The sequence below is a fragment of the Microcebus murinus genome, chromosome 4 (assembly GCF_040939455.1).
Source record: "Microcebus murinus isolate Inina chromosome 4, M.murinus_Inina_mat1.0, whole genome shotgun sequence".
In the NCBI taxonomy this organism is placed as follows: Eukaryota; Metazoa; Chordata; class Mammalia; order Primates; family Cheirogaleidae; genus Microcebus; species Microcebus murinus.
The window spans coordinates 92,402,368-92,426,451 of NC_134107.1; the positions used below are offsets into that span (position 1 = coordinate 92,402,368).

The 24,084-nt window shown below is 39.9% G+C and overlaps 1 protein-coding gene across 4 annotated transcripts in view; it reads left to right on the top strand.

Annotated features, from left to right (window-relative positions):
* Positions 1–24,084, top strand: part of TTC12 (tetratricopeptide repeat domain 12) — a 77,309-nt gene that overhangs the window by 22,899 nt on the left and 30,326 nt on the right. For all 4 annotated transcript variants that reach the window (XM_076002519.1, XM_012761134.2, XM_012761136.2 and 1 more), the window contains exons 3-8: positions 5,652–5,815; positions 6,369–6,390; positions 6,995–7,072; positions 7,910–8,031; positions 12,778–12,837; positions 17,717–17,788. In XM_076002519.1, coding sequence (XP_075858634.1) covers positions 5,652–5,815; positions 6,369–6,390; positions 6,995–7,072; positions 7,910–8,031; positions 12,778–12,837; positions 17,717–17,788 — 518 coding nt within the window. The remainder of the gene's footprint in view (positions 1–5,651; positions 5,816–6,368; positions 6,391–6,994; positions 7,073–7,909; positions 8,032–12,777; positions 12,838–17,716; positions 17,789–24,084) is intronic.

Here is a 24,084-nt window from a genome sequence, read left to right on the forward strand (position 1 = left end):
ATACTCTGCAGTGGGTCTTTGTCATTCCCTCTGCCTCCCCATCTTTCTTTACCTGGCAGACTTTACTCATACTCAAAGTTCATTCAGGTATCGTTTTTATCAGCACTGCCCAATAGAACTTTCTGTGATTATGGAAATATTCTGTAATCTGCACTGTACACTGTGGTAGCCACCGGCCACATATGGTTATTGAACATTTGAAATGTGTTTGCGTGACTGAGGGATTTCTACTTTTATTTCATTTTAAATTAAATTTATGTAGCCACATGTGCATAAATTCTATCCATTCCTTTCTTGGCCTCTTGCTGTGTGTTGAGTTTTGCTAGGCACTGGAGAATACAGCAAAAGAATTTCCTTTCTTCATGATATCTACAGTCCAGTGGGAAAAACATATTAAGAAGTAATTTCTAGTGTGATACATGATAAAAAGAGAGACTTGCAAAGTATTGGAGTCTAACCCAGCTTAGTGGGTTGTGTTAGTCTGCTGAGGCTGCTGTAACAATAGCACAGGCTGGGTGGCTTAAACGACGGAAATATATTTCCTCACAGTTCTGGAATCTAAAAGTCCAAGATCAATGTGTAGGCAGGCTTAGATTCCTCTGAGGCCTCTCTCCTTAACTCGTAGATGGCCACCTTCTCCCTCTGTGTTCATGAGGTCAGCTCTTTGTGCGTGCATGTGTTTGGTGTCTCTCTTCTTATAAGCATACCGGTCATACTGGATTATGGTCCACCCTTATGACTCATTTAATTGCCTCTTTAAAGATACTGTCTCCACATATAGTCATCTTGGGGGTAAGAGTTTCATCATATGAATTTGGAGGGGGGTGCAATTCAGTCCATAATAGAAGTCAAATAAGATTTTCCTGAAGAAGTGAGATTTAACCAAAAATCTGAAGAGTTAGTAGGAGTTGGCCATTGCAAAGAGGGCGGGGGAGTATCCTAGGAAGTAGGAAATCAGGGGTAGGACAGCTGGGAGTTAGGAGAGAGTGTGGTACCTTTGAGAAGCTGAAGGAATAAAAAGCCCCAGGTGACTGGAGAGAAGGGTCTCATCTGAGTGTGGAGAGGCCAGATCAGGAAGACCTTGAAAACCTTGGTGAGGAACTTGTGTTTACCCCAGGAGCAGTAAATTCATTCCAAATAATTTATGTAGAGACTCTCTGCTCAAGGAGGTGGAGCATGACTGTCCACCCCCTAAATGTGAGATACACATAGTGACTTGCTTCCAAAGAGTGCAGTAAGGACAGAGAGGGAGAAAAGTAACTTCATAGTGGAGAAAGCTGACAAACACTTCCATAGACAGATGATCAAGGTTTTGATAGCATGTACCCTTGACATGATATGCTGTAGCCATCCTCCCCAAATCCCACAACCCCAGGCATGAAGGAAATACCATATAAACCCAAAGTGAAGAACATTGTACAAAATACCTGACCAGTAATCCTCAAAACTGTCAAGGTCATCAAAAACAAGGAAACTCTGAGTAGTTGTCACAGCTCAGAAAAGCCTAAGGAGGCATGACTAAATGTTATGTGGTATCCTGGATGAGATCCTGGAACAGAGAAAGGACATTAGGGAGAAACTAATGAAATTAAAAATGAAGTATGGAGTATAATTAAAAAATGTAATTAAAAAACATAAAAGAAGATCTAAATTAATGGAGACATACTTTATCATGAATGGGAAGACCCATCTGGTAAAATGTCAGTTCTCCTCAAATTATTCTATGCAGTGTATACAGTTTAGATCAAAATCCCAAAAGTGGTTTGCACTAAAATGCAATAAATGGATTCTAAAGTTCACATGGAAGAGGAAAGGACCAAGAATAACCAAGAAAATTCTGCAGGAAAAAAAGAAGGTAGGACAACTGTACCTACTCAATGTTCAAGATTTATGAGAAAGCTATAGTAATTAATGCATAAAGCTTTTGGTGCTGGAAAAGACAAGTAAAATCAAGTGGAAAGGAATGCAGAGCCCAGAGCAGATTCACACATGTAACAGGGGTGACAAGATGCATCAGTGGGGAAGGCAGGGACTCCTCAGCAGAGATACCCCTGCCCTGCACAAGAATCAGCTGCAGGTGGATTAAATACCTTAATGAAAAAAATAAAACTTTAAAACTTTGAGAAGCCACCAGAAGAGAGTGTATTTATAACCTTAATGGCACAAAAGGCATAAATTACAAAGGAAAAGAATTACAAATGGAAAAGATTTAACACATTAAAATTTAAATATTTTTAATGAAAGTTTCCATAAAAACAAATGAAAAGACAAACCATAGCCAAGGAAAAGATGTTTGCAAATATATGTAACCAGTCCAGAATATATAAAGAAATCAGCTAGGCAGGGTGGCATGCCCCAATAGTCCCAACTACTCAGGAGGCTGAGGCAGGAGGATCACTTTTAAGCCCAGAAGTTTGCCTCTGGCCTGGACAACAAAGTGAGATCTCTAAAAAAATTTAAATTAATTTAATTTAAATTAAAAATTTTTAAATTAAAAATTTAATTTAATTAAAATTAAAAAAAGGAAATCATACAATAAGAGACAAATGACCCGATAGAATATTGGCCAAGGATAGGAACAGGCTCTTCACAGAAGAGGAAATCCAAATGGCCTGCAAAACAATAAGAAGATGCCCAATTCTAATCATATTCAGCAAAATGCAAATTAAAACATTAGTGAGTTGTCATTCCCATTCATCATATTGGCAACAATTAAAAAGTTTGATGTAACAAGTGTTGACAAGAATGTGGAAGAGTGGGAACTCTTTCTTTTGTATATTGCTTGTAGGAGTAAAAATTGATACAGCCATAGCCTGAAGACTATGTAACATGTGCACAAGGAAGTATGTATTATAGATATAGGGACTCAATTCAGCATTTGTTTACTGTAGCAAAAAATAAAACCAAACAAACCCCATGGCTATCTATTAATAAGAAGGTGGAGTGACAGCTATCTATAATGATTTAAACAAATCAACTGGAACTATATATTAATACATCAAGAACAAATGTCTAAAGCATATTAAGAGAAAAAAGTAGGTTGCAAAAGAATGCACATTTTATACAACCATGTATTTTAAGTGTTTTAGTACACATACATAAATACTCCAGTAGATTGTAAAAATGGTCACAAATTTCTTTCTTCCCATCAAAAGTCTGTAGTAATCTTTTGTGTTTTTTTTTCCCTCTCCACTCCTTGAATCTTGCTTGGCCATGTGACTTGCTTTGGCCAAAGGGATGTTTACAAACATGACTCAAGCAGAGGCTTGAAAAGTGGGTGTGCTTTGGATCTTGCTCTTTTGCCACTCTTGGGAACCCCTGCTGGAGAATGAGACAGGCTCTCCCTGGTTGTCCCCATTGCTTCAGCCAATTGCCAGTCAACTTCCAACGCAGAGCCATTTAGGTGACCGACGGCCAACCACAGATACAAGTGTGAGCCCTGCTGAAACCAGGAGAAAAACCAGGCAGCTAAGTCCAGCTCAGATTGCTGACCCAGAGAATTATAAACTAAGCTAAATAACAGTGGCTTGTTTTCAGTGGCAAAGTTTTGGAGTGGTCTGTTGCGCAGCAAAAGCTAAATGATGCAAATACTAAACATTAAAACCTGCTGGAGAAAGGATCTGTGTTAACTTACAGATGGTGTGGAAACAAACATGTCTGTTATGCTATTTCCTGTATGTGTGAGATATTTTACAACTAAAATTTTTGAAAAGAAATTTCCATGAAGAATCAGTAAGAAATGAAGAAATGGGAAGTACCTTCAAGGAATTTTAGTTGTGAAAGTGAGGAGATAGGGCATTGGGAGAGACTTAAAGTGTATAAATACCTTTAGGAAGAAGCTGTTCAAATAGAAGAGGTTGAAAACATTGCCGAAATGGGATAATTAATTGGTGATGCAGGGTTCTTGATGATGCAAAAGAGGATGGTGGGATCCTGAGGACACAATGAGGGATTAGCCTCATACGGGAGGAGGGACACCTTTTCCTTGTGGTAGGAAGGAAGGACAGATGATTGTAGGTGTAGGGCAGGCAGTTTTGTAGTTTTAATGGCAGGAAGTTGATAGTATCTCCTTCCTCTCTGAATTGATAAGTAAGGTCATCTGTTTGAGATAGTCACATTTGGATTACAGAAAACTTTTAAAAGTATTTGAGAGACAAACTATAAATGCTGGCATGGATGTGGAGAGATAAGAACACTCCTACACTGCTGGTGAGACTGCAAACTAGTTCAACCTCTGTGGAAAGCAATATGGAGATACCTCAAAGCGATACAAGTGGATCTACCATTTGATCCAGTAATCCCACTACTAGGCATCTACCCAAAAGATCAAAAGTCGCTTTATGACTTTTGTATCGCTTTGAGGTATCTCCATATTGCTTTCCACAGAGGTTGAACTAGTTTGCAGTCTCACCAGCAGTGTAGGAGTGTTCCTATCTCTCCACATCCATGCCAGCATTTATTTATGAAAAAGACACCTGCGCTTGAATGTTTATAGCCTCACAATTCACAATCGCAAAGCTGTGGAAACAACCCAAGTGCCCATCAATTCATGAGTGGATTAATAAAATGTGGTATATGTATACCATGGAATACTACTCAGCTTTAAGAAACAATGGTGATATAGCACCTCTTATATATTCCTGGATAGAGCTGGAACCCATTCTACTAAATGAAGTATTTCAAGAATGGAAAAACAAGCACCACAGGTACTCACCAGCAAATTGGTATTAACGGATCAACACCTAAGTGGACATACAGGAATAACATTTATCGGGTGTCAGGCAGGTGGGAGGGGGAAAGAGGGGATGGGTATATACAAACACTATGAGTAAGATGTGCAAAGTTTAGGGAATGGACACACTTGAAGCTCTGACTTGAAGGGGGGGCATGGGCAATATACGTAACCTTAACACTTGTACTGCCATAATACGCTAAAATTAAAAAAAAAATTTAAAAAAAAAGTCTTTGGGAGAATGACAGAAAGATAGCCTAGGATAACAAGGATGGCTGTCCATCATTGAAAGTCCAGGTGAGTTGGGACCAGCATCTGTCTCTCTCCCTCAGTACTCAGCATCCCTGAAAAAAAGAGGTGGGTGGTTGGATTCGTCTAGAATTAGAGTTTTATCAGTAGGTGGGCTGGGAGGGCAAGGGAGTTGAGTGTGTGGGCAGGGTGGCTGCCAAGTGATAGATTGTGGAATGTAAGCTGAGTAGGCAATAAAGTGAAGACAGGTAGGACAGGGTTAAGGGCTGTTGTTTTGGGTTCTCAGAGCTGCCTGTACTTACATGTTTGTCTCCCACATAAGATCATAAGCTCTTCAAAGAAAAAGAATCTTTTTTATTCATCATCATTAACTATAGCAGTCAGCATAGTATCTAACTCATTATAAGCTCTCCATAAATTATTGTTGAATTAATACTGGCTTAAAACTCTGTTCCTTGAAGCCCATAGTTAAATTCTCCTGCAGCTTTTTATAGGTGAAACAAATCCTGCTCTTATTTTTTTCACATTGGTTCTCATTGCTCAATTTTGCTTTCTATTGCTTTTTTTCTTAAGACTTCCCCATAAATTTTTGATATTATCCTTTCTAATGAATGGAGTATTTCCTTTTGAAGACCTTGTTTGATTGATTCACATCTTATTTCTCCTCTAGCCAATTTAATTCAGGAGATGAATTCTGATGACCCAGTTGTGCAACAGAAAGCTGTCCTTGAGACAGAAAAGAGACTACAGCTTATGGAGGAAGACCAAGAGGTGGACGAATGCTGGACCACCTTGAACAAGACTGTGATCAGTCCTCCACAAGCTCCTATGAAGGTTTCCTTTTCTATTATGAAGCTATATAATTAAATACAATGAGAAGACCTACATTGAGGGAATAGTTTAATCTCCAACTGTCTGGTGAGGCTGAAATCGTCTTTTGTTTCGTAGATTGACTAGATTTATTTTCTACAAGGAAACTCTGATTTTTTTCCCCTTGGTCTGGATCATCTTTAAATAACCCTTTGGGTCTGTTTCAATGAAACTTTGGCCTCTCCATCCCCTGAGCATATACGTAATATATTTATGCTACACTGTTAAGGCAATATATTTCACTAACTTGTATTTCCAGCTCATACAGCCACAGCTGAGCTCCCTTGACCTGAGCAGCCTCATTTCTGCAGACTCAGCCCCACAGCAGTTGTGCCCATAATCAGATTTCCTGATTGAAAGCAAGCCCTGAGTTTTGAGCCTGTCGGTATTGGTGGTTAAGGGAAATGACCTGGCTCTCATTTGTAATTGATTTGCCTGCTTGGTGTATATACATATAAATCAGAATGTGGTTTTTGAAATCTGTTTCTTTGTTTTCATGGTAACCTATGTCCTGCAGAATGCAGAAGAAATGGACTCAGGTAAGCATCTCTCTTCCCAATTTGTAGTGTTTCTTTAGGATCCGTTTTTACTGATTGTAGCTTCTAGACCCTTAAATTCTAGCCTGTGGGGTTTCAAACAACCTGTGAACAAAAACTTGCTGATCACCTAGTTCTGTTACTAGTGGTCAGAGGGGACAACACTCAGCAGTGTTTCTCTGTTAGCTCCTGACCAGTCTTTTGTAAACTGAATGCAGTTATTCTGTAACCTCCAGTTTACTCTTAGCTATTCAAGGGATCCAGGTAGTTTCTTTGTTGCTCAGCGCAGAAGCTCATTATGCTAAATGGAAAAAAAAAAGTCATTCTTCAAAGAAAAACTCTTTTAAAAGACATAATTCAAATTTGAAGCACAGTCATAGCCATCATGTATAATAATACATCACACATTACCATTTAATGTCAAATTAAGAAAATGTCATTTTAGTTGCCTCAGAATTGTGAGTGTGCACGTGTGTGTGCCTACGTGTGTATGCATGAGAAGTGTGGCTCTAAAATTCTAAAGTAGCTCTCTTCTGAATTTGAACTAAAGAACTGATTATAGTATTTGGATTTTTCTTTTGAATATTTGAAATTACTCTGCTGTCAGAGGCCTTCTTGACATCTGTGGAGAAGGATGCAAAGGAACGAGCCAAGAGAAGAAGGGAAAACCAAGTCTTAGCAGACGGTAATTGTCAGCCCTTCCCTTTCAATAGCTGGGATGATTTGTGCTAGAAAGAGCACATGAGACTCTATATGCTAATGTTCGGGTGCATGAAGACTGCCGGTCCACAGGTTTGTGGTGGGCCTGAAGCAGTGGGATTGACCAGGCAGAAATCATTGGTGGTCTGTTCTCTCTTTCTGCTGCAAAGAGCCAGGGAGTAGGACATAGCCCTCAGTCTGCCTCCACAGTCAAACCTCTTTCTAAAACATACGGATGGAGTTAGCAGATCAAACAGTCCTAAACAATACTTAGAAAACGGGGAGGGTTGGGAGTGAGGTATCAGTGGCTTGCCTGAGGCATAGATGAAGAAGTGAAAAAGAAAAATGAAACAAAGGTTTGAGAAAGGAGACGAAAAATGAAGGAAGAGAAAGAAACAGACAGGGTTGTGTGTGCTAGGGGGGAGATACATACGACAGAGGAATGCTTTCAGCATTTAGTTCATACCACCCAGGGCTGCAGATCTAGATGATTCCATATTTGAGAGAAAATTATTTGACCCTCTTTATGGGACATTGAATGTGTAGATTTGGTCACCATGGCAAGCTTGGCTTGGTTCTGTGCTTTGATGCAGAAACATTGACATTTTCTGAGAAGCTACTTAGACTTTTGGGTGGACTTGGAGGAAAAATACTTGAAGAAGCTGATCCTCAAATATCTACAGAGAGAAACAAGTGACAAGTCCCCTTTGGATCAATGGTGGCTAAGATCTTCAAAATAGATTTGGAAAATCAGGGGAATAAAGTCTGAAAGAATTTTGTAGTGTGTGGTGAGAGCTCACCTGCGTGACTTGTATTCTCCTAGCCCTGAAGGAAGAGGGGAACGAAGCGTTTGTGAAGGGTGATTATGCAACAGCCGTCCTGCGCTACACTGAGGGCTTGCAGAAGCTGAAGGACATGAAGGTGCTGTATACCAACCGCGCCCAGGTCAGTGAGCCGGGGATGTGTCCCTGGGGCTTTCTCAGGGGGCAGTTGCCACTAAACCTCTGAAAATGGACAAAGGTGAGAGTAGGTGGTCCCACTGCGGGGCTGGGAAATGTTTAACAACTGGCTCTTGTTTGGGATGTGGGCATAGCTGATTTGTAAATAGCATTTTCCAGTTTCCATGGTGTAAATACACTCCCCATGATCTGATGTCAGGCTAACAATCCGGAATCACCGGAGGACTTGGGAAGAGCCACGTGTAATCAGCCCTCTCCACGGTGTGAATCGGCTCTACCACGTCGCTGATGGTGGCCAGGCGCTTGCCCACGTGGCTTACGGAGGAAACTGGGATTAAGTGACCGATGAGACCTTGCAATTCTGCCACCAGTGACTAGATTTGTCAAGTCGCCTTTCTCAACACGAGTTTAGACTTCTAGGGGTTGCCCGCCTGTTAGTTCCTGTCGTATCAGTCTCTCTTTAAGATTAAGGGTCTGTGACTGGGGTAACCTGGATGGCTGATGGGCCTGGAGTCAATCTCTTGGAAAGTTTGAGTTTCAGAAAGCCTTTATGCCTCAGTTTATATCACAGCTGTCCCTCAGTCTTCTGGGACACTGGGTAAATAACCATCATGCAAGTGTTTATTATTTACTGTTAATACTTAATGAAGGGGCCGGGCGCGGTGGCTCACGCCTGTAATCCTAGCACTCTGGGAGGCCGAGGCGGGTAGATTGCTTGAGGTCAGGAGTTCTAAACCAGCCCGAGCAAGAGCAAGACCCCATCTCTACTATAAATAGAAAGAAATTAATTGGCCAACTAAGATATATAGAAAAAATTAGCCAGGCATGGTGGTGCATGCCTGTAGTCCCAGCTACTCAGTAGGCTGAGACAGCAGGATTGCTTTAGCCCAGGAGATTGAGGTTGCTGTGAGCTAGGCTGACGCCACCACACTCACTCTAGCCTGGGGAACAAAGCGAGACTCTGTCTCAAAAAAAAAAAAAAAAAAGATACTTAATGAAGGGATAGGCTGATAGTTCTCAGCTGGAACAAAAATGTCTCCCGTGAGCTTCTCTTTGAGAAGTAGTTGAGTTTTTGTGTGGCAGAGTCCTCTGTTGGTCAAAGAACCCAACACAAACTGGCAGAGTCATAGCCTTGGTTGTCTGATGGTTGGGATGTGTCAGCAGGACCTGTGTACGAGGAACTTGATGCCTTGTCATTTACAAGAGGGAGAGGCTGCAGCAGAGCCCTCATCAGCTCCAATTTCCGTAACTGAAGATTAGGACTGTCTGTCTGTGGTATGTTGAGGAAGAGTATTGAAAGCAAGAAAATCAGGGGAATAAAGTCAGAAAGAACAGGATTTTTGGAGGCCAGAGAGTCTGGAGAGTGACAGTAATTTAATGATAAGTAAACCCAAGCACAGTATAACCTCATTAGTTTAGCAATTCAGATAAGTCAGACTAGGATTGAAGTGTCATTTAACTACCCCCATTTGTGGAGAAAACTTGTAATAAGGAAGGGAATCAGTAAATAAGATGGCCAGAGTACATTTAACAGTACATTTTACCACCCTGACAACATCATAGACTTTTTGAGACCAAAAGCTGCCATATACTTTTCCCCCTAATGCTGTATAGCAGATGTCCAATAAGTCCTTGTTAAGTTACCTAAGACTGGAGGCACAAAAGTCCAATTAAGGGAATTATATAATAAGTATCTGTTGACAATTCAGAAGAATCATTTAAATGCAAGCAATTAATACAATAGTTATAGTTCCTTCTTATTTATCATCAAATTTGGTCTCTAAAAACATCTACCTAATGATGCTTATTCAATCGTGTTACTCTGAAGTTATTTGAAAGCAATAAAATTGAATTGCTTTTTAAAAAGTTATATAATTCAAACATATCTAATTCTGACTATACCCTGATTCATCTAAATTAGTTACATTTTCACTGCATCCAATTCTGAGCAGCACAGTGATTAGTTCTGAAGAATCACATTAAGAATGAATGTGAATACATATAAGTAAATGAAATGAAAAGCTTTAGAGGAGCGATTCCTTCCAGCTTTCCCAAAGAGAAAGCTTATTCAGAGACAAAGAAACGCAAAATGTGCTGCCTGGTGTTACAAATCATTTGAACCATTGACTATTTTTAAAATACCTCTCCTGTATGCATGCAGTGTTAGAAAACACTTAATAAGGCTCCTATGAATTGAGTGTTGCTAGCTTGAGTGAAAACCTACCCTTTCGTTGCTTTGTTTTTCTCCTGAAAGTAATATTATGATCAGTAAGATTGCTCGTGTAATTTAGGTAAATCTGGAGTTTATTTGCTATTTGGAAAAAGTAGTTCTTTTTAAAATATGGAAAAGTAAAAGAGAATGAGGAAGTTATAGAGTGTTGAATCTAAGCCTTAAAAAAAAAGGAAAGAAAAGAAAAGAACAGATAAAATGCTGTGTACAGAAATTGTTGCAGCCCATACAGATTTTTTCAGAGTCTGTATGTATCCTGAATAAGAGTGCCATGACATCATGGCCACAGTGTCCTAGAATGATGCCAGCTTCTTCCTCATATCCTCTGACTCTCAAATGAAACCCAGGATCCTAGAGGAAAGGGCGATGCTTCATATTAATAGCAAATAGCTCAACGAGTCGTCTTCTCCAATTAGTGCAGAACCCAAGTTAGTGAAAGCAGCACGTCCAGCTTCCTTTCAATTAGAGCGAAGAGCTGCACTGCAGAAATTCATTAGCTGGCTACTACCTGCTCTTTCTCCTCACTTTGGCTGAGTACTTAGACTCTCCATGAGTTACAACACTGACCCTGTAATTGGCTTGCCCATGACAATATCTCACCAGGTTCATTGTGAAGAGTGTTGCAGTGCCTTGGTACAGTTTTGATCACGGGCAAACCTACACATGGTACTGGTTTTATCATTGGTGACCGATGAGACCCTGGAAGAGCCACTTCTCTTGGTGACTGCCTTTCCTTTCTTACAATGCGATGATCCTTGCTGCTGCTTAGGGAGCTCTCCAAAAGAAGGGCGCTTCATATATACCTAGTGCAACTTGATAAGAATTTATTCACCACTTATTGTGTTCAGTAATTAATGGAGAGGTTATAGTAGCCACTGTAGTTATTTAAGACAGTCTTTCATTTGTTTATGTGCCTTTAGTTCTTAGAAACTTTAAATGAACTAAGTTCTCACGTTGGTTTAGTTTGAGTGGATCACAGAATTCTGAATCCATTCTTGATTTTCTAGAGTTTCACTAATTCTAGGGTATTCTAACAGAGCACCCCAGGCGTTTGACACTAAGGGTCCATGTCAATAGTGTCCCTTAAATGTCAGCCTATTTCCTGAATTTCTTCCTTCTTGCTGTGCTCATGAAGACAAAAGCAGAACTTTATCATTTTTTTGGTAACAGCATTATTGAGGTATAATTCATATATCATACAGTTCATCCATTTAAAGTATACAATTCAGTGGTTTTTCAGTGGTATAATCACAGAGTTGTGCAATCACCATCAATTTTGAAAATTTCATCATGCTGGAAAGGAACTCCATCCTCTTTAGCTGTCACTCCCCAATCCTCCCATTCCCACCCCGCCCTAGGCAACCACCAATCTACTTTCTGTCGCCATACATTTGCCCATTCTAGACATTTCATATAAATGGCATCATACAATATTTGTTTTTTGGTGACTGGCTTCTTTCATTTATCATATTTTCAAGGTGCATTCATGTTGTAGTATGTGTCAATTCTTCATTTTTTATTGCTGAATAATTTTCCATTGTATGGATGTACCTCATTTTATTTATCCATCAGTTGACGGACAGTTGATGGACATTCGGATTGTGTCTGCTTCTTAACTATTAATTTTATGAATAATTCTACTATGAACATTCATGTACAAGTTTTTTTATGGACATATTTTACAATCTTCTTGGGTATAAATCTAGGAATAGAATTGCTTGGTCATACAGTAACTCTATATTTAACCTTTTAAAGAACTGCCAGACTGTCTTCCAAAGGGGTTGCACCCTTTTACATTCCTATCAGCAGTGCGTAGGGGTTCCAGTTTTTCCACATCCTGTCCAGCATTTGTTTATTATCTGTCTTTTTTATTCTCTTTATCATTTGGTGTTCTTCTGGTGCCCTTGGTAGACTCCAGAAGTGAGCTCTTCCTTTGTAGACATGGTTCATGTGCTGGGTGTTTTTTCCAAATCCCTTTCTGACCTGCTGTGTCCTGGGGGCTGACCTGTGTAGACTGAATCCTTGGCTTCCTAGCCATGTGGCTTCCATTCATGTTCAGGCCATGAAATCAGTGGGAAGGAGGGAGGTGCGATTAGGGCATTTATTCTCCCTGCTTTTGGCTCTAGTGATGGTGTCAGCTCACATCAAGCAGTTCTTTTCATATATTAATCTCTCCCATTTTTGTTCATTGCTCCCTCCTTCCGCCCCTTAACTTGTAGTCACGGTAATTGCCATCCACTGTTGCTAGCCCTGGGATTCTGTAACATCCCTTGTCGATTTCCCTAAGCCCCGCCCTCACCTTGCAAATAGACCTTGTACTCCACCCTCCTCGGTCACCCAGTATTAAGTGTGCCATTGTTTCTTGCCAGAATCATGACCCATCTAGGTAGGGACCAGGTACTCGTCCATCACCATCCTGCTGGTCAGCTGCTCTTGCTGTGAGGACTGAAGACTGCCTGATGCAGAGTTGTGTATGAATGTCAGCTATTTGTGTCATTACAGGCTTATATAAAGCTCGAGGACTATGAGAGAGCACTAGAGGATTGTGAGTGGGCTCTGAAGGTAAGACAATATTTCCGTTCCCCCATAATGGTGTTGGGCTTGCCTGATCATTTGGTCTCCTTGATCATTTTAGTCCTGCAGTAAACACAAGACAGCTGCCAGTGTATCATGGTAGAAAAAGGTGCAGGGTCTACAGTCAGAGCCTCAGTTTCCTCATCCATAACATGGGATAGAATACAGTTGCTGTGAGAGTCATGATAAGGCACGTAAAGTGCCTGCCTCATAATAAGTACCCCAAAGAAGCTGCTGTTATTATTGGTCTGTCAAGGTCTTATGTTGAAACAGCACATTCTTCACTATTGTGTTATCAGACACTTTGCTTCGTGTGATGGTGGAAATGCCTCCTCTATTTTAGAGCCAGTTGTCATTCTTCCTCATAGTTTCTGTTTTGTTTTGTTTTTTCTCCAGCCCTAATGTATTATAACATCCTCTGTTTGTAGAGGAATAATCAGAAGAAAGAATTCCTACTTTTCAACTTCAGTCAGGCCTCAGGCAGATAGCATAATACCGTGCACAGTATTTTCTCTGAAATCTACCGAAATAGTAACCAAAGGTGCATACAAGTAAAAGAGAAATGATATGATCACTTCTTAGGAACATTATTTATTTCAGATGACTAGATATTTGAATAACCCTAAATCCACATTGCTCTGAGTTATTTTGCTGCCACAGGGGGCTTATAAATAACCCAAACTAGTGCCTCTCAGACTTCTGCACTGAAGTGCTACTAACAGGAGAGGAGAATGAACATGAGCCTCTCCAAAGCCTAGAGGCAGAAGCATGCAATTTCTTTTAAGACATGTGTTTTATCTTAAAAATCCTTGTGAATTTTGCATGGCACTTTGTAAGATTTGTTTGTTTTAATATAACAATATGATTTTTTTAAACTTCAAATCAAGTAAAATTGAAGTACATTGTGCCTGTGGCTTCAATTCCGTGATATGCACACCTATACTATATGTACACTTATCCTAGCCTAATGAGCACGGCCCCAAGCAACAGGATGCTTTAATAGCAATAGGCTGGCCATATCTACCTGTTTATTTTTTATTGAGAGGGCAAGCAAGGGAAACAGAGATGAATTAGAAAGTCAGCTTTGCTTATAATGGTTCCTAAAACACCGGGGATCCTCCAAAGCTGATATCTGGAGTGTCTGATTTCTTTATTTCTTAGAAGATACAGTGTGCGACAAACCTTTGCCCATTGTATTGGCGTGGTCTTTTAATTATGAGAGTTTCCCAAAGCTGGTGACATCAAACTCCTCACAGCCCCAGCGTAGATCCACTAACCTGCCTTATCACCTTGTTTGATCATGATTACTTTTTCTACCATCACTCTGCAAGAGCAGAGAGAGGCAAGAATGTTTTTCTTGGTTGTTCCAATAATAACAGCAGAAACTACCATTTGCTACATGCTCACAATATTCTGTTCTAATGGTGTTTAATATCACTGTTTTCTTGGTTGTTCTGAGAAGGTTGTTCTGAGCCTTAGTAACTTACACAGGATCATGAAGCTAGTGTTGGTGTAACTGCAAGCATGTACTCCTAACCATCTACTGTCAAGGGCCACTGAAACCTCAAATCCCATAGTCCCTGGGTATGAGTCTCATTCCCTTCTGTGGAAAAAACAAAATCTCGTAGGACCTCCAAGAATAAATTTTCTCATCTGAAAAAGGCCAAAGAGGTAGACACACGATCATGCTGATTCAGGCTAACACACTGGCTCGTTCCCAAATGTTAATTGAAGCACAGTGTAATTAACGGTGAAACCAAGGCAAAGCAGGCCCAAAGGAGCTGACATTAAAAAACGCTGACATTCGGCAGCCAGTCTTGTTAAATGCCCAGAGAGACTCCCAGTTGAAGAGGTTTGGGTAAACACTTGGATGGATGAGAAAAAAAAAAATGTACAAAGAGTTCTAAAAACTAACAATGGTTCGTTCTATGTTGCAGCCGTGAATTTAAAAGAAAAAGTTTCACTGTCTTTAAAAGTAACATATCAATAGTGAATGTCGCTGGCACTCCATTATTAATAGTATTAGTACTTCCATGCCAATTTAATATTTTTGACACTTTTAAATTGGTAGAGACAAGCTCATGTGATATTTAGAGACTGATGTTCCTTGTCAAGGAGGATAAAGCAGACAAGCTGGTTTCAATTAGGATTAGAATCGTTTCTTTCTTGGCAGAACACTTCCTGCACAGTGGGATACATCTTCCTCTGAAGTCAGGGTTCCTTTAAAGGGAACCTGGGCTTCACCTGAGAAAGTCCTAGTGAGGGTTGACACATGATCAAAGGAGAACGGGCCCATTAGTGAGAAATTAATTCACGGCCCTTTGCGTCATTCCAAGGAAGGCGAAGTCACAACCGAACCCACTTCACAGAGACACAGGGTTGGCTATGGTCAAGGCTTTAACACTGGGGCTCGGTTCCTCTCCTGTTGTAACGCCGGTGCTCCATCAGTGCATATGTTGTGAATATTTGGCTTTCAGGAGCTGTAGTGCTAGCGTTTCCTCTTCTCCCTTTGACCTGCTTCCTGCTTCCTTAATCCCATTCTTTGTGAATTCACCAGGCTTCACTCCTCTGCTCCCTGCCTCTCTCTTCTCTGCAGTTGCTCTCTCAGAGGTCTCCTCTACTCGTAGGTTCACCCCTCATCTCTGCACATGGCTCTCAGGCTGCTGCCCAGGTCTCCCCCTGCCCGGCTCCACCACTGCCTTCCTGCTGCCTGCCGCAGGTTCCTTTTCACTGTCTTGGCATCATCCGAAACGTGTATGTCTAGAAGCCAACTGTTCATCTTCCCACTCAGCCCTGCTTGCCTCTTGCCCTGACTGACCTCTTTCCGTTAATGACATACCAGCCTTCCAGGCATCTAGATCTCCGGTTTCGACTCATGCCCCTCCTTCCCCGCTATCATTTATAGCTAGTTGATGCTGGTCAGTTTTTTCTTTGACATAGCTCTGATGTCTGCACTTCCTTTCACTCTCACTGCCACCAGGACTTCAGACATCTGCCTTTCTTCTAAGTAGTCTCCTCACTCCTCTCTCAGCCCTTCCTCCCTCTGGGCACATCTTCGTGCTGCCTCCAGACCAGCTCACCTCCACACTGCCATTAATGATTCACCCTCTGGCCTGGCATTCAAGGCCTCTACGTGGAGTCACTGTCTAGCTCACCACTTCCAGCCCAGTCTTCCCTCCACCCAGCACCTGCCCCTCCATCCCAGCTGGACTGTCCACAGAAGCCCTATCCTCTCCCACCTTGCCCAGCCCATTCCTCCATCCCCCTTTCTTTACCTCTCCACGTCACTCAAGGTCCGACTCACATCTCTCCTCCTCTGCATCTCTTTAAGACTGCATCTCTTTAGCGTAGATTTCCTTCCACTGAACTTTTTCAATAGCATTTTCTGTAGCATCTATATACTTTTTTCTAGAGCAGCTTTCTGAAGGAGATTTGATGTAATTTTTACCCCTTGGGCGCTGAAATTAAATGGCCAGATTTCAAATTCCAGTTCTTTCACTTACTATCTGTGCGGCCTTGAACCTCTCTAACCCCTAGTTTCCTGATCTGTAAAATAGGGATGATAATTGGATGTATTTCACAGAGCTGCTGTAAGACTTCTGTGAGATCATTCACATGAACCACTGAGCTCAGTGCCTAGTGCAGAGTACTGGCTGAAGAGTCATGCACTCTTCCTCTTAGCACTGCCATTCACTTAGTAGTGAGTCAGGAAATGATATACACGAAAATCCATCTATAGAGAGTTCTCCAACAATTATTGTTCTCTCTTTTAGTATTTTTTAGCTTTTCTTTAAATTTTCTCTTTGCTCTGAAATGGATTGCTGCTGTTGTAACTTCAGCAACAACAGCTAATAACGTATTGCCCTGCACTGCACTAAGTGTTTTACTTGATTTCTTCCTCACAACAACCATAGAGAGAGAGACTATTATTATCTTTACTTTCCAGATGAGGAAAATGAGTGTCAGAAAAGTTAGGTGGCCTGGCAAATGTCCTCTTCTTCCGAGTGGCAGAACAAGAATCCATCCAAATCATTTTGGACTCCGAGTTAAACTTTTAACCTCTCCAAATCTAAATTCTTGGAGGGCATCTTACTAACCAAAATGCTCTGAATATAAAAGGGGTTCAACGAATGTCCAGTTTAGATGTTTCCAATTTTAATTTATGTCTCTGTGCCAAATCATTCCCTGTGAAGTTATAAAAATTAGAGGCAGGGGCCCCTGTGTACATGGTCTAGTCTCGGCCATAGTTTCTATCATTTTGAAGGGGATATTTCTCTTGATCTTAAGTGATATGAATATAAATTCCCAATATACATGTGTGGTTTATTTGAGGGAAGAAACTGCCCACTAAGATATAATGGCAACCTCAGCTGTTTTCCCAGAATAAATTCTCCTCCCTTCTAATAAACCAGTGATTCTTTAACTTGGCTGTACATTTTTGTCACCTGGAGAACTTAAAAAACTATTGATGCTTGGGCCCCACCCCAGAGTATAATTTAATTGGTGTGGGGTGCTCCCTGGCTTGGCAGGATTTTTAAAAGCATCCTAGGTGATTCTAACGTCCAGTCCACGTTAGGAGCTCTTCTCAACTAAGGGTTTCTGATTTGCTTCCTGGTTGAGTCTTATTAAATGGAAATGAAAACTGGCAGGTATCATTAGTTCGATAGATAACTTACCGGTACATCCAGGTTCCTTGCAGGCATCAATTAGTTTAGTCGCAGATGCACAGAAAAGTTTTAATTGTCAACTCTGGTAGCTGTCCTGAGAACCAAAACTCTGCCTTAACTCTGTTAGCTAAGTAGGTAGGGGAGTGGCTAATGGCTTACAGTCTTCTGAAATATATGATCAATCTTTCTTTTGTATGCAGTGTGATGAGAAATGCACAAAAGCATATTTCCACATGGGAAAAGCCCACCTGGCCCTGAAGAACTACAGCATGGTAAGTTTTTAGAGGAATGTAAGTGACATGTTTGATCACAGAGTGATGCTCCCAGTTGTCTCAGAGAAGAACCATGGTTTTTCAAGTTGATTAGGTATTAATCCACCTTTCAGTATTTTCCAAGGTAAATCTCAAGATCTTAGAATTGGGAAGGATGTTGGATATCAATACAACTCCACCAGTTGTAGGAATATCTTCAACATCCTCTGCCAGTGTTTGCTCAACCTCTGGAGAGAAAAGGCATAAGCAAAAAGAAAAAATGAAATGCACTGTAATCTTATCACCCAGAGGTAACTCTGTGTGTGTGTGTATGTATTTTATGTAGCTATTATATATTGTTAATACCAGTTATTGAAATATAATTTACATACCATATAATTCATTTGTAGAAAGTATATGATTCAATGTTTTTTTTTCTTACATGTAGATCTCTGATCCACTTTGAGTTAATTTTTGTATGTGGAGTGAGGTGGGGGTTCAACTTCCTTCTTTCACGTGTGGATATCCAGTTGTCCCAGTACCACTTGTTGAAGAGGCTATTCTTTCCCTTGTTGAATGATTTCAGCACCTTTGTAAAAAAAAATCAGTTGACCATAAATATATGGGTTTATTTCTGGACTTTCAAGTTTACTACATTGATCCACATCTGTCCTTGTGCCAATACCACACTGTCTTGATTTTTATAGGTTTGTAATAAGTTTTGAAATTGAGAAATGTGAGTCCTCCAACTTTGCTCCTCTTCTTTTTCACAATTATTTTAGCTACTCTGGTTCTCTCAAATTTCCATATAAACTTTCAATCATCTTATCAATTTATGCAAAAAAGCTAAATGGAATTATGATGGGTATTACATGAATTTTTAGATCAGTTTGGGAAGTATTGTCATCTAAGCAATATTAAGTCTTCCAATCCATGAGCATGGGATATCTTTCCATTTATAAGATATTTTAAAAATAAATTGCCTCATATCGTACATCTTTTTTCTTTTATTTTAGCATATTATGGGGGTACAAGTGTTAAGGTTATATATTGCCCATGCCTCCCTCCCCCCTCGAGTAAGAGCTTCAAGCGTGTCCATCCCCCAAACTTTGTACATCTTACCCACCCTCCTGACACCCGATAAATGTTACTCCTATGTGTCCACTTAGGTGTTGATCCATTAATACCAATTTGCCGGTGAGTACATGTGGTGTTTGTTTTTCCATTCTTGAGATACTTCACTTAGTAGAATGGGTTTGTACATTTTTTAAAAATTCTTTTCTTTGTTGGATTTTAATTGTAAAAGTAATACAGGATTATTGTAATAGGATCAAATAAAATAAATGCAAATAAAGAAAATGTTCATCTTTCTTTATCATATTTTATTCACTCAATTAATTCATTAAGGAATATTTATTATGTGCTTTCTATGTGTCAGGCACTGTCAATACAGGCAATAACAACACAGCAGTGAACAAACAAATTCCTTGACTTCATGGAATTCATATTTTTAAGTTGGAAGTGGACAAGAGACATAAAACAAATAAGTAGATGTAATCTGTTAGGGTGTAGTATGTTAGGTGGTGATAAGTGTTATTGAGAAAAATAAATCAGGAAGTAGTGAAAGGTGAGATTGGTATTATATAGGGTGGTCAGGGAAGGCCTCTCTGAAAGAAGGGATGGAGTGAAGTGAGCAAACCATATGGATATACAAGGGAGGAGCATTCCATGTAGAGGGATAGCTAGAACACAGCCAGCAAGGGGAGAGTGATGAGATAAGGTCACAGGTGATAGTGGCAAGGAGACAGCTGATTCCATACGGCCTTTCAGGCTTTTGGGATGTTTCAGTGTTCTGTAAGACATTGGGAGATTTTTAAACAAAGGAATGACATGATCTGATATATATTTTAAAAGATCACTGTGACTGCTATATTGAGAATGTTTCTGCATGGCAAAATAAGAAGGGAGAACCAGTTAGAAGGCTATTGCAATAAATAGCCAAGCAAGAGGTGACAATGGCTGGGACCAGATTGGTGTTGGTGGAGGTGGTAAGAAGTGATAGGATTCTGGATACATAGTGATGGTGAAGCCAACAAAAATTGCTGATAGATTAGATCTGGGGTTGAAGAGAAGTTGGATACAGGGTTGTTCTGTTTGATGTATATACTTCTGTTTCTGTGATACTGTCCTCTGCTTTAATGTGTTGGGTTTTTTCTCCAAATCATTTCTTAATCTAGTATTCTAGACAAACATTGAGCCTTCAAGATGTCTCAGAACTGTTTTCTTCTGAGCTTTTTCTCTCAGTGACTGGTTGGATTATACTCCAGGCAATTCTTACATCCCTATAGAAAATACTTCCCTAGGCCGGGCGCGGTGGCTCACGCCTGTAATCCTAGCACTCTGAGAGGCTGAGGCGGGCAGATTGCTCGAAGTCAGGAGTTTGAAACCAGCCTGAGCAAGAGCGAGACCCCGTCTCTACTATAAATAGAAAGAAATTAATTGGCCAACTAATATATATAGAGAAAAAATTAGCAGGCATGATGGCACATGCCTGTAGTCCCAGCTACTCGGTAGGCTGAGGCAGTAGGATTACTCGAGCCCAGGAGTTTGAGGTTGTTGTGGACTAGGCTAATGTCATGGCACTCACTCTAGCCTGGACAACAAAGCAAGACTCTGTCTCAAAAAAAAAAAAAAAAAAAGAAAGAAAGAAAGAAAGAAAAAGAGTATACTTCCCTAAACCCAGAAATCCCTTTGAACTAGAATCAATCTTTCTCTCTCTCTCTCTCTCTCTCTCTCTCTCTCTCTCTCTCTCTCTCTCTCTCTCTCTCTCTCTTTCTCTCTTTCTCTCTTTCTTTTTCTTTCTTTCTTTCTTTCTTTCTTTCTTTCTTTCTTTCTTTCTTTCTTTCTTTCTCTCTCTCTCTCTCTTTCTCTTTCTCTCTTTCTTTCTCTCTTTCTCTCTCTCTCTCTTTTTTTCTCTCTCTTTCTCTCATTCTTTTTCTCTTTCTCCTCTTTGTATGGACATATATTTTTACTTCTCTTGAGAAAATACCAGTGGAATGGCCGAATCATATGGTAGGTATACATTTAAATTTTTAAGAAACTGCCCTACTTTTCCAAAGTGGTTGGACCATTTTACATTCTTATGAGCAATGTATGAGAGTTCCAAATTCATCCATATACTGGGTACAGTGATAGTTTTATAGTCAGTCTTTTTTTTTTTATTTCAAAATATTACCGAGGTACAAATGTTTTTGGTTACATGTATTGATTTTGTTATGCTTGAGTCAGGGTTATAAGTGTGCCTATCACTCAGATAGTGTTCATTGTATCTGTTATGCAGGTTTTCGCCCATCTCCTCCTCCCTGCTCCCCTTTGCTTGATTTCCGTTGAGTTTTACTTCCCTCTATACACATATGTGTTCATTGGTTAGTTCCAATTTAATAGAGAGTACATGTTGTGATTATTTTTCCATTATTTAGATACTTAAGATAATGGTCTTCAGTTCTATCAAAATTGTTACAAAAGTCATTAAGCCATCCTTCTTCATGGCTGAGTAGTATTCCATGATATACATATACTGCATTTTGTTAATCCACTCATGAATTGATGGGAATTTGGATTGATTCCACATCTTTGCAATGGTGAATTGTGCTGCAATAAACATTCAAGTGCAGATGTCTTTTTGACTTATTTACTTAAAACGACTTATTTTCCTTTGAGTAAATACCCAGTCGTGGGATTGCTGGATCAAATGGTAGATTTACTTTTTCTTCTTTGAGCAATCTCTATACTGTTTTACATATAGGTTGTACTATTTTGCAGTCCCACCCACAGTGTATAAGTGTTTCTCTCTGCATCCACACCAGCATCTATTGTTTTTGAACTTTTTTTTTTTTTTTTTTGAGACAGAGTCTCACTTTGTTGCCCAGGCTAGAGTGAGTGCCGTGGCGTCAGCCTAGCTCACAGCAACCTCAAACTCCTGGGCTCGAGTGATCCTTCTGCCTCAGCCTCCCGGGTAGCTGGGACTACAGGCATGCGCCACCATGCCCGGCTAATTTTTTTATATATATATATCAGTTGGCCAATTAATTTCTTTCTATTTATAGTAGAGACGGGGTCTCGCTCAGGCTGGTTTTGAACTCCTGACCTCGAGCAATCCGCCCGCCTCGGCCTCCCAAGAGCTAGGATTACAGGCGTGAGCCACAGCGCCCGGCCTGTTTTTGAACTTTTTAATACAATCATCCTAACTGGGATAAGTTGATAGCTCATTGTGGTTTTAATTTGCATTTCTCTGATGATCAGTAATGTTGAGCATTTTTTCACATATTTACTGGCCATTTGTCTTCTTTTAAAATGCTTCTGTGCATGTCTTTTTTTCACTTTTTAGTGGGTTTTTTTCTTGCTGATTTGCTTGAGTTCTTTGTAGATTATAGTGATTAGCCATTTATCAGATGTGTAGCTCGTGAATATTTTCTCCCATTCTTCAGGTTGTCTGTTTGCTCCATTGATTATTTCCTTAGCTGTGCAGAAGATTTTTAATTTAATAATGTCCCATTTATTTATTTTTGTTGTTGCTGTGATTGCCATTGGGGTTTTCTTCATAAATTCCGTGCCTAGGCCAATATCTAGAAGAGATTTCCAGCATTTTTCTTCTAGAATTCTTATGGTTTCATGCCTCACATTTAAGTCTTTTATCCATCTTGAATAAATTTTTGTAAGTGGTGACAGATGTAGATCCTGTTTCATTCTTCTGCATGGGAATATTCAATTTTCCCAACACTATTTATTGAATAGGGATTCTTTTTTCCCCAGTGTCTATTGTTGTCTGCTTTGTCAAAGATCATTTGGTTGTATGTGGATGGTTTTATAGCTGGGTTCTCTATTATGTTCCATTGGCTTATGTCTCTATTTTTGTCCCAATACAATCCTGTTTTGATTACTGTAGCCTTGTAGTATAGTTTGGAGTCTGGTAATATGATGCCTCTAGATTTGTTCTTTTTGCTTAAGATTGCTTTGGCTATTTGGGCTATTCTTTGGTTCCAAACAAAGCATAGAATTATTTTTTCTAGCTGTGTGAAATATGACATTGGTATTTTGATGGAGATTGCATTGAATCTATAAATCACTCTGGGTAGTATGGACATTTTAACAATGTTGATTCTACTGATCCATGAGCATGATATGTTTTTCCAGTTGTTTGTGTTGTCTGTGATTTCTTTCCTCAGTGTTTCATAGTTCTCTTTGTAGAGATCTTTTACCTCCTTGGTTAATTATATTCCTAGGTATTTTATTTACTTTGTAGCTATTGTGAATGATATTGAGTCTTTGATTTGACTCTCAGCTTGACTATTATTGGTGTATAGGAATGCTACTGATTTATGTACATTGATTTTGTAACCTGAGACTTTGCTGAATTTATCAATTCCAGGAGTCTGTTGGTGGAGTCTTTGGGGTTTTCTACATATAAGACCATATCATCAGCAAAAAGTGATACTTTGACCTCTTCCCCAATTTGGATACCTTTATTTCTCTCTCTTGCCTCATTGCTCTGGCTAAGACTTCCAGCACCATGTTGAATAGAAGTGGTGACAGTGGGCACTGTGTCTTGTTCCATTTCTTAATGGGAATGCTTTCAACTTTTCCCCATTCAGTTTGATGTTGGCTATGGATTTGTCATATATGGCTTTTATAAATGTTCCTTCTATGCCTAATTTATTGAGGGTTTTTATTATGAAAGGATGCTAAATTTCATTGAATGCTTTTTCTGCATCTATTGAGATACTCTCAATAGATGCAGAAAAAGATATCGTCTTTGTTTTTGCTTCTGTTTATGTGGTGAATCACGTTTATTGATTTATATATGTTGAAACATACTTGCATCCCTGGGATGAAGCCTACTTGGTCATGGTGGATTATTATTATTATTATTATTATTTTTATTTCGGCATATTATGGGGGTACAGATTATAAGGTTTCAATAAATGCCCATTTCCCCCCCTCCCCCCACAAGTCTGAGTCTCCAGCATGACCATCCCCCAGATGGTGCACATCTCACTCATTATGTATGTATATACCCGCCCCCCTCCCCCCTCCCACCTGCCCAATACCCTATTACTGTAGTACCTATGTGTCCACTTAGGTGCTACTCAGTTAATACCAGTTTGCTGGAGAATATATCTGGTGCTTGTTTTTCCATTCTTGGGATACTTCACTTAGTAGTATGGGTTCCAGCTCTAACCAGGAAAATATAAGATGTGCTATATCACCGTTGTTTCTTAGAGCTGAATAGTACTCCATGGTATACATATACCACATTT